This window comes from Sinocyclocheilus anshuiensis, unplaced genomic scaffold (genome assembly GCF_001515605.1).
Source record: "Sinocyclocheilus anshuiensis isolate Anshui unplaced genomic scaffold, SAMN03320099.WGS_v1.1 scaffold140, whole genome shotgun sequence".
Classification (NCBI taxonomy): Eukaryota; Metazoa; Chordata; class Actinopteri; order Cypriniformes; family Cyprinidae; genus Sinocyclocheilus; species Sinocyclocheilus anshuiensis.
Window position 1 is genome coordinate 2,222,272 of NW_015554147.1, and position 11,375 is coordinate 2,233,646.

General features: G+C 39.5%; 1 protein-coding gene across 1 annotated transcript; it reads right to left on the reverse strand.

Moving 5' to 3' along the window:
* Positions 1 to 2,352: 2,352 nt before the first annotated feature.
* Positions 2,353 to 11,329, reverse strand: LOC107670587 (uncharacterized). Its single transcript, XM_016463227.1, has 6 exons — positions 10,907 to 11,329; positions 7,837 to 9,724; positions 5,003 to 5,202; positions 4,362 to 4,483; positions 3,755 to 3,878; positions 2,353 to 3,546 (listed from the first exon to the last, which is right to left on the reverse strand). The coding sequence occupies exons 2-6, from the start codon at positions 9,692 to 9,694 to the stop codon at positions 3,418 to 3,420; spliced, it is 2,433 nt and encodes an 810-aa protein (XP_016318713.1). The 5' UTR covers positions 9,695 to 9,724; positions 10,907 to 11,329; the 3' UTR covers positions 2,353 to 3,417.
* Positions 11,330 to 11,375: the final 46 nt, after the last annotated feature.

The window sequence follows — 11,375 nt, forward strand, 5'->3', positions numbered from 1 at the left end:
AAAAATAACATTATTTGGTGTATTTGGTGTAATGAAATGTGTTTATGCGGTTTAAGGTTCAAAAAACACATTATTTTCCACATACTGTACATTATTGTTTCTCCTCTATGCCCCGCCTTTTTGAAACGCGTCGATTTTTACAAAGCTCATCGTTCTGAAAAAGCGAGGTGTGCTCTGATTGGCCAACTATCCAGTGCGTTGTGATTGGCCGAATACCTCAAGCGTGTGACGGAAATGTTACGCCCCTCACCATACTGTTGATGCCGTGTCCGGCCGGAGCGACGAGACGAAAACATTAAAACCCATTATAAACGAGGCATTTGTTGTACTTCCTCAGCGACCAGCACGGATCAGCTCCAGGCGTGACGAAGCGGATATCGTCCTCTTTTGGAAGGCCAAACAAAGTAGTTTCGCTTTCACAACGAAGCACACAGCGCCTTCACGACATGGCTGCAGATTTTACATTTATTCCAAAATAATAACTCATGGCAGTAACAATTCATACAATATATTTTATTTGTGAACTTACGTTCAGCTATACTTTTTAATAGTTAACTTTTAACTATTTTAGATTTTTTTTTTCTGATCATCAGTCATCAAAGCTCTATTGGTCACAGACATGAAGATTTACTTTACATTTCACCAAGCTGATTACTCACTAAAAACTCACACAGATCATGTTTTCAGGCCATTTTCAGTCTTATTTTGACGTAACAAAGTGGTTATATCTAAGTGTGTGAGTATTGGTGAAGGACTACAAACACGAATAAAACGCGTTAAAAACTACAAACATGGTGGATGTGAGCGACCATCGGTTAGGTAGAGAGGCTTAGAAAAAGGGGTTTGAGTTACTAATATTCAACATTTAACCTGGTAAAAAATATTTATTTAATGTTATCTGTGTTATATTTCATCTGCAACAGCAATGTAAACTTTTATAAACAGCCATTTGGTCGTTAACTTATAAATGCATCATTATGCATAAAATATGAGCAGAGTTCTTGCATGAAAGTCCCGCGACTGGCAGATCAATGTGCTACTTCTTTTCTCTCCAATACGGTAGGAAGTTAAATGAAATGCAATGTGGAGGATGTTGACTGTGACAAGATGATTGACAGGCCAGTTTACAGTGACAGGGTGCATGTATCTATGCGACAGAGCGTCCTTTAAAGACGCAGTTGTGTGACGTGATAGTATGTCCCAAAGCTTGCCTACTCTTCTACTACACACTCAAAAGTGTGTACTTTTTCTTCACCAAAAGAGTACATACTTTAACGGCGTAGTATAAGTAGGCACATTGAGAAGCAGCATCAGACTGATTCGCGAATGCGCACAAACACAAGAGCTGGGATTTATCGCATGAACCAATCACAGCCGAACATAACCAGTCATATCCAATCATATCCGATGGAGGCATTGCCTCCTCTCACGTGACTTTCCCCCATTTATTCTCAATTACCCCCCACCAAAGTTGCAGCATGCTTTAGGGCGAGCCCGGTGTAGTGCCGAAATTTCCACCCTGCCAGATTATGCACCCCCAAGTATCGGTAGGTTTAGGAGTAGGTGTGGGGGAGGGGTTAGGATTAGGGGTGGGGTTGGGATTAGGCAATCAGGTAGCGACTTCAACGAGGGGGCGCATAATCTGGCAGGGGTGCAGAATTCGGCACAACACTGGTCTCATGAAAGTGCGTATAAATAGTACGCCAAATAAAAACGAGAACTCGTGGTATTGATAAGCAAAAATGGACTTTGGCGTGCATATAATATGCAGTTTTCGTGTGCATATGATACGAAATTTGTTGGCCTGCATATGATAAGCAGTTTTCGCATACATATGATATGCATCTACCCCACAACCCTAATCCCCTACCCATCACATAGCATATACAATCCAAAGTTAATTTTTGCGTATCAATACCACGAGTTTTCGTTTTTATTTGGCATACTATTTATACGCACTTTCATGAGATGGGGTTGTTAGGGCAGGGGTGTCAAACTCAATTCCTGGAGGGCCGAAGCCCTGCAGAGTTTTGTTCCAACACACATACCATGAAGTTATCAAATTAGCCTGAAGGATTTGATTACTTGGACCAGGTGTATTTAATTAGGGTTGAATCTAAACTCTGCAGGGCTCCGGCCCTCCAGGAAATGAGTTTGACATCCCTGCTTTAGGGGGTCTGTTAAAACTCAGTGGGCTCAGGGGAGGCGAGAGAGTCTCGGACTCCTGCTGTAACATTACCTGCTGGTGTCGCTGTTGGACAGACTCTTTTTTATGTTATATTTTATAATATTGGCGTTTTTATTTTTGTCATACAATTTTTTTTTCTCATCCAGTATTTTGAGGAGGCACTGCCTCCCTTGCCTCTTAAGAGGAAATGCCCCTGGTGCACATAACTGAAATGAGCCTAAAGTTATTTTGTGTTCGTAAGTCATAGGCGTTTAGCACATCTGCTTAGTAATGAAACATTAAATGGTTGATCCCTCAGTTATCCACTTCATTCAGTCCTTCAAAGATGTTTTAATTACATCAATCAACAAACAAGCTTACAGGTTCAATTTAAAATGTTAACATTCATCTTAAAACACTTCTGAAAATATGGTCTCTATTCGTCAGAGGTTAAAAATGGTACACTACAGTGTTATATTTAGTACTTCAAGCACAGGGGAAAAAGACATGGAAACAAGAAAATGGATTTCTCTGAGAGGTGGTGTATGAAAATACATTTTGTGGAAATTTGCTTTGACAGTTTTCAGGCAAAGGAGAACTTGCGGGGAGCAAAAATTAATCCTAATACCCCCTAAAATCAAATTTTTTTTAAAATTTAATTTGACATAATTTGAGACCGTAGGAAGGAAAGTTTGGGACGTGGATCAGGACGTGACAGGCCTAGATTTGCAGCTACATCCCTGTGAGAACGTGCACTAACTGGTTTGCTATGATTCCAGAAAAATGATCTTATTCTAACAAATGTTAGTACTAACATAGCAATTATTGAAAGTAATACACAAATGCATATTGACTTATTTTTATCTGATTATATCAGTTATATCAAAATCGGTTCAATAACCAGATTCATTCCTTACACCTGGACTAGACAATTTGGCAAAGGGGTTTTTAACTTGAAATTTTAGTATATTTGTCCTAATTTAATCCCAATATTCTGAAATACTGAAAAACATATATTTGGCTAAATAGGTCTTGTGTGTCTTGATACACAGCTGAATGAGAAACAGAATCTACCAGACACTTGAGTGAGAACAGACACTGAAAGAAGAAATACACTTTAAATAAACCTTGAATAGAATTCAATCCAGGGAAACTCAGTTATTCAGTTTTTCAGCATGTATTTTTCCTCTGCCCTGTATTTCCTGTTTTCAAGGAAGCATAGGTCAAAGATGTTTCGGCAGATATAGAGACTAGGTCATAATATTTCTGTTGAAGTCATATGACAGTCTTCTCTTAGCATTTGCAGCTAACTGCTGGTTGGATGTTGGGAGATTTGGAGAAAATCTGGCACTGGTCTTCAGACGAACGGTCACACATTCCTGAGGGATAAAAGATGATGGTTATTTAAAACATATATTTAACTGGTTTTGCCAGTACCAAGCTCTATTTAAGGTAGTGTATATAAATATGTTGCTATTTCAAATAATATTACAAGTATTTGATGTAGCAAAAGCTCAAAAGAGTTAGGTTTTTAATATCAAGGAAGTTTTCACTAGATAGTTTCCTATTTCATTACAGCAAACTCACAGAACTGGGACGTTCCAAATGCAGTGACTGAAGGAGAAGTTTACGGGAAAGAGACTCCGCCCTCTTATATTTCACACCAATCATCCGGTCTAGATCCTGGAGGCCATCAAGTAAGCTCTGCTCCCTTTGGGCCAAAGCAAAAATGATTAACTCGGAATTTTATAGCATGTAACGAGAAAAACAAATACTATTATTGTATGTGAAATGATCAAAGAAAGATTTGTTTTTACATTATCAGTCATCTCAAGTGGATGAAACACAATTTCATGCATAACAGTCAGTCCTTTGTGCTTTATGTGATGCAATGCAGTAATATTTTCTATTACCACAAGGTGGCAATAGAAGACAAATATATGTCAGGGGTTTTAAAACTGTTCCTGGAGCCTCCCCAGGCACATTTTGGATGTTTTTCTTATTTGCTGACAAGTTAATTCAGCTGTTTTAAATAAGGGAGGCATCCAAAATGTGCATTAATTCAATAGGTTCATGGCCTAAAAGAACCCTTAAGTATGTCTTTAAATAAAAATATTTTAAAAATTCATAAAAGTAACTAACTTTATAAATAAGTCCCAATTAGTGCAGCCCAACTACAAATAAAGCAACATACTTGTGCTCCCCTGTATTGCTGTTTTCAGCTGGTCCTTGCAGAAACTGCTTTAGTGTAGGAATGTATTCAGGATCTTCACAGGGGGACTTTTCAGAGGGAAAGGCCTCTAGAAACACATTTGACTACACACAGACATACACATACAGTAAGGATCACTAATCATCAGAGCATCGACAGTGATGAAAAGATGTTTTAGTTACTCATTCATAAAGTTACAACAACATTGTAGAATTTGAAGATATATTAGTGTGATACTAAAATTATAAAATGAGCCATTAATTATTGTTTGTTCAGGATGAGTGGGTCATTAAGTGATTGTATAAAACGGCTCTCTGGAATATTTCTGCATTTTTCTGGTCGATTTTTTTTAGTATAATGACTGATTAACTGTGTAATTGATTTCCTGCTCATATCACACGGTCTCTTTTATCTCACATACTGCAATAAATTACATTTACTTAATTGTTAAGTAGTGTAATAAGTGGGATAACGTGCATTCATTAGGTCAAGGTTAGGACAGATTAGGACACCAACATGAAGGCGTTGACAGCACATACTTCAAAACTGCACTTTTTTCAGTCTTTAAAATACTTGAGAATAATCTAAAAACATAATTCTTATAACAGAGCATAAGCATTTACCACATTATGGAGAGGAGAGAGGGGAAGGTTTGGTTTTTCGGTAGAAGTCCACCACTGGCCACCATGCACTATCTTCTGCTCCACAGTCTCCTGGCTGAAGGCAGTCCATGTGCTCTCTGACTGCTGGAATGACTGAACTGCAGTCCAATCAGATGCCCAGGATGCGGGTTCATTTGCATCAGCAGAACTTGTGTGTTCCTCTGAGAGGAGATAAAGGTTCATGTAAGTCTTTATAGTTTCATTTTCAAGGCTGTCACACAAAAACTCTTTACAAGACCAGTAGGCACTATGTTATTGGAAAGATGTTCTGCTTTCTGTGATGGAAAGGTTTCACAAACTCTAGAACATGTGCAACTGACAAGTGGTGAAAGTGTTTAACCAAACTTCCAGAGTTTTTTACACTCTGTGAACAAAATGTCTAAGTTGGTATTTAAAGACCACTGTGGAATGGTACAACATAGGCTTATTAGAAAAAACATGCCTCTACCTACATTTTTGCAAAACTTAAAAAATGTAACTATACATTCAGTTCACCAGAGCAGTAAAACACCAATAACTTATATTCCTTTTCACACAAATTATGATAACTAGGCCAGATTATTGATTCATAAAGACTTTTTATTTTGTTAATGCGGCTCCATGTAATGACCTCAAAACACTTTTACTATAGTGCATGATTTGTAAACATATACATTTTCTTGTTTGCATCACATAAGCAGCTTCATATTAGGGCTGTGCAAATAATCGAATGCGATTTTCATGCGCATCTCGTCAGTAAAGCCGGTTCTGTGATTAGTAGTAAATCTCCAGCACGTGCTTTCAGATGGAGCGGCATTTACTACACAGAGCCGTAGATCACTGACAAGCTACACAATATCGCGTTCTTAATCGGCAATGAATCGCCTGCGATTTTGAACGCGATTTTCGCTCGTCAGTGATCTACAGAACCGGCTTTACTGACGAGATGCACATGAAAATCGCATTCGATTATTTGCACAGCCCTACTTCATATGTATGGTTTTTCTGACATAGTAAACTTGCTCGTTAGCTCACCTGGTACAGCAGTACACTTGATGTGCGATGTGAAGCCACTTAAAACACTAGTCACAATAAAAAAGCGAAAAGACTCATAGACGCAAGCTAAAATGGTTTGGTTGCTTCAGCAAATGTGTTTTATCTCATGTTTAGTATAGGGTTTATAGTAGGTGGTACATTATTAAAGCGTTAGAGCAGGGGTCGCCAACTGGCGGACTCCGGTCCAAATCCGGACCGCGAGATGAGTCCATCTGGACGATTAAACTTCAAAAGGCTATGATTTTGTTGAATAAATATGAGCACTGCACGTTTCAAAGTCAGATTCTTTGTGTACTGCCGTTACCAGGGAAACCACTATATTTCTGCCATTCTCAAAGCGCCACCTGCTGGCAGAGAATGAATTTGCATTTTCAGTAAGCCTGTCTGCTGTTTTTGTTCAGACCAATGTGAAAATCATCAAATTTGTTGTAAATTTGAACTAGTGGATCGACAAAAAGATAATGCATTATAAAAATTGAAACAATTAAGACAGTAACATATATTTATATGTTATTTAATTAATATAATAATTGATTGCTGATAATTGTTTAAATTAATATAATAATTTATACTTTTGACTCCATTTTCTTAAAAAATGGTTGAAATGTGAAGCTTACCATTTTATAAAACTTTTTGTTTTTGTGAAAACCTGTGTATGAACTGTAAATCATGCTTTTTACAGTAATTTTAATTTCATTTGTGCAGGTTTTAAAAAGTCTTAAATATGAGTTTAAATATCCTGCAGATACCCTGGTCTGGCAAAAACCATCAATTCATGTTTTTAGGGATATAATTGTCTGGACATTGGCTGGTGAGTAGGGTTCATTACTGGACCTCAAACAATTTTAGTTGAAGACCCCTGCGTTAGAGCATTAACCTTTAAGCACCACTCTCCAGGTATTTCATTTCTGATCTGCCACAATATATATAACAACCAATATAATAAAGTGTTACCAGATTCACATTCATCTGTTTCAGACAGAACTGATTGCACTTTTAGAATCACTCACTGGACATTCAGCTTTAAAAGTGTTATGAAATGTGCAAGAAATGTCCCAACAGGAAAACAGTGAAGGTATGTTAAATGGCTTACAGAAATAACTTGTCATTTAAAAAAATCTACTTGTGTGACGTCATTTCAAAATGAAAAAGTAGGTTAAACCTGTTTATGATCACTACCCGAATCACCTGGATTTCACCTCTTTAGAGAACAGGATTAATCCTGCGGATTAAGATTACACAGTGGCTGCCAAAAATGGAATTAAATCCATAAAATTATTAAGTGGAAAAGTGTGGTTTTGACCAAAGATTATAGGTAGAAGACATACTAGCTGAATAAACAATGCAGTGTTTGCCCTCTATTTTGATCAAGGCATTCCCTCTAGACATGCTGCCTTTGGCATTGTGAAGGTTGGCCTCCCCTCTTGTCCCAATGGCCTTGTGTTTGCATGTCTTTTTAATGCTGCCTCCCGCCTTAGGCTGGTACACAGCAACAGGGGGAGTGAGTGGTTGGTTGGGGGGGGGTAGGAATACCAAGCATTGCTTTAAATAATTAATATCTTCACATGAGGTCGGGGGCTAGCGAGGGGGTCTGCAGGAATCCAGGTCAATCCAGACAGACTGTTTAGTACATTGGGACTGCATGTTTATCTGCTCACTCAAACCCAAACAAAGCCAGGTTCCTGCTCCAGAAGAGAACTTCCTGTACCTTCTGACAAAATGTATTTATTACCCTGCTACTTTCAAGACAGCGTACTTACCACAGTTGCAATCCTCAGCCAAATGTTGGATCTCACTGAATCCGTCCGTCCACAGCTGCTCTCCACCTGCCTGCATGAAAGTCCCAAACTCATCCTCCTCCTCCTCCTCGCCCACATCAAGAGACCCCTCGTCAGCGGCCACCTTGTCCTTGTCGTCAACTCTTGCCGGCTCTGATAGCAACTCTGAGTTCACCAGAGGCAGCAAATCTCCACCTCTTGCCCCCACCTCCCCCTTGCTTAATGCTGGGATGGCTGTTGCTATGGCTGCAGTGGTGGTAGGGGCAGGATTAACCAGGGAGTGAATAGTGGTTACCGTTATATTGGCTGTTGGTGCGCTAAAGCCTCGTGAAGAGGATTTGTCAGACTGCTGAACTTCAAGTTCTCCATGCTCTGTGATTAATTCCTCCCAATGCTGAGGTGAGCACATGGACGGCCTCCTCTTCTTTTCTTTAGTGCTACATTCAACACCCACTGGAGTGCGGCCCTCAGGCACAACAGTATTCTTTGTGTCTGGAGTCCCATCTCTCTGTGTTGTAAGATCACCGGGCTCCACCGAATGTAGATTTTCACGGTTCAGTAGGCACTCATCTGGCCTGGCTTCTTGATTTTTCTGAATGCTGACAGGGACTTTGGAGGGAGTTATCATGGGAGAATGATCCATGCTTGGCTCAGTATTACAGTTTGTTGTGGGCAATTTGATTCCTAGACTATCAAAGTTAGTCTCAGATGCTACAGATGACCCTAGGTTTGGCACATCAGCAACAAAGTTTTGAATGTTCTGGCGATTATTTGCATCAAGGTCACATTTATTAACCTCAGTGTCTCCGTGTGCATCACCATTGGCACAACTGGATTCTTTTTCAGAACAGTTATCGGATTGATTAATACTCATCCCAGCTTCAACCTGCTCACCTGGTTTGGCACATGGTTTGGCAGAAGAGCAGCAGGTTTGTGGATCCGTGCTCTCAGGTGCGTCAGTTTTCACTGATATGTGGGAATGAGCCCTTTCGTCTTTGCCCAACTTCAAGCTGATAGTGACTTCAAGTGGATAGCTAGCACTGCTACCCTTTTGGCATTGTGTTATTATGTTATCTGGTATTACGTTAAGTGGTTGTGCGTCTGAAATCACTGCTTTTTTTTGGTCACCGTGTTTCGGTTGACCGCCCTGATTGGCAATTTCCGCTTTGCCGTGAGCCGCTGTTCTTTTCTCAGCTAAGCCTGTTGTTTTACTGCACTTCCTCCATTTTCGTATGGCCCTGGGCTTGGCCTTGAAAAGCCCACCATCGTCTGGCCCATCCTGGCTCAGCTTTGGCCCTTTAGAGGAACATCTAAGCTCTTCCTTTGTCCCCTCAAGGATGACAGTGTGAGTCCGTGGACCTGTGACTCTCGTCCCAGTCCCTCGGTTTCCAACAGCACAGATGTAGCTGCCCCTTCCCTGGGCCTTGAGAAAGAGGCAGCGTGTCTGAGTCTGCCTGCCACCCCCGTCAGTGCCTTTCAAAGTGGCCACAGTTACAAGAGCGCCAAGACTGCCTTGCCTGACCCCTGGAGTTCTCGTTGCACTAATTGTGCTATCCAGTGTGTGCCCATAGCCACTGCTGACCTGACCTGACCAGCTTCTCTGCCCCACCCTGTTTTCAGGAGGCTGTTGGCATGTGCCCTGTGCTCGCGGTCCATTAGCAGCCTTTCTCCTGGCTTTAGAGTAGCCGCCACTCACAGCCCATGCTCTCAGGCCTTTAATCAGGGGTATGGCTCCAAACTCAAGGGCACTGGTGAATGAGACATTGGTTCTTCGGCATTCATGCAATAGCTCCCTATGGGCTATGTCCAAGCAGTTATTGTTGTTGTTCTGTTGCAGCATTCTTCTTGGTTGGGGGAGTAATATCAGATGCTGTGGTGGGTAAGAATGACATTTAGGATGTCAAAATCATGAAATTTGTCTGTTACAGCACAGCATTTATCAAACAGTTACGGAATGCAAACCGCATATATCTTTATTTAAGTTCAATATCTGACAATTAAAAGTCAATACAAAAGTGCAGACTCAAATATTAGCTTAGTTCACGATAAAATGTCATGTCTTCAGATAAAATTAGAGTTAATCCATTCACTATTTGTTCTTAATTTTCTTACAGGGTTTTCTATATTACTTGTGTATATACTACAAATTTGGAGTTTTTATTTGTGACAATTAAAGGTCAATACAAAAGTGCAGGTTCACATATTAGTTTAGTTCATGGTAAATTGTCTTCAGATAAAATTAGAGTTAATCCATTCCATACTACACACACACACACACACACACACATACAGACAAGAATTGCAAATATTTCATTTTCTTGCATTAACTAAAACTGTAATACATATTGTAATGTTTTAAAACTGTATTATACTACAATTTGTATATTATTACAATTACTTGTGTACATTTACATTTATGTTGTAGTTTAATGTATTTTATAATTATATACATATTGTGAAATACAATAATATTCAAAAAATTCATATTCAGTATTTATAATGCATTTTATTTGTATACTTTGTTATAAATGTATTTATAATTATTTATACTTAGTTCAATATTTAGTTATTGAAGATATATTAAAAAGATGGATACCGTCATATCACATCAAGAAAAGATAGTTATTTCTTCGTTCTATTTCTACTTAATTTAATAGTTCATATATTTATGTAGTTATAATAACTGTATTTTATAATATATTTTATTTGACAATGGGTATTTTTTTCAGTGCTAGTATATTTAATACCTAAGTTACTGTATAACGAATCTTGTAAAATCATTGTTTTCTTATGTTTTATTTCGCATGTCACAAACTATGTCATGATGATCAGAGGACGCTGCGTTACGTCGTCTCCACACGCACAATACGTGATCACTTCACTTGCACCAAATCTATCATTAACTAACACTTGCCCACACAGATGTATCTAACATGAGGTAACCTCGAGGAGGGGAGAATTATGTGCATCGATTCTTTTGGTGGTTTGTCATGAAAATATCCATCTTTTTGAATCATAAATAACCCATCTTTCTTTCTTTGTATCCTCTCACCTTTACAGTGTGCCAGTTATTTTCCTCATACCGACGCGATGTCACGAATCGCACAATTCCAGCTGTCGTACGTTGTGAAGATGCTGCTGGGCTGAAGGATTTTGGCTTCAACCTTCATGAGGATTTTGGACCGTCTACAAATTATGACATCCATGACGCCACTTCGTTTTAAGACAGCATTTCCGAATACAGACCACCGTAGATTTTTAGTGTAACCTATTAAATCCCATGTAGGTCTCATGTGCTCCGTTGAAGTAAACGTCACGCTACTCCTCCGTGTCTCCTCCTCATAGCGCAGGCTGCTTTCACTGGCAATGCAACGCAGAGCCTCCGCAATCCAGTGCGTGCACTCAGCTGACCAATAGCCGAGCGTGCAGCACGCTGTCGGTGCTTTTACGCTTACGCACGAAGAGGACACGCACACGCGGGAACACATTGCTTAATTTTAGGTTTTACATTTAGATCTTCA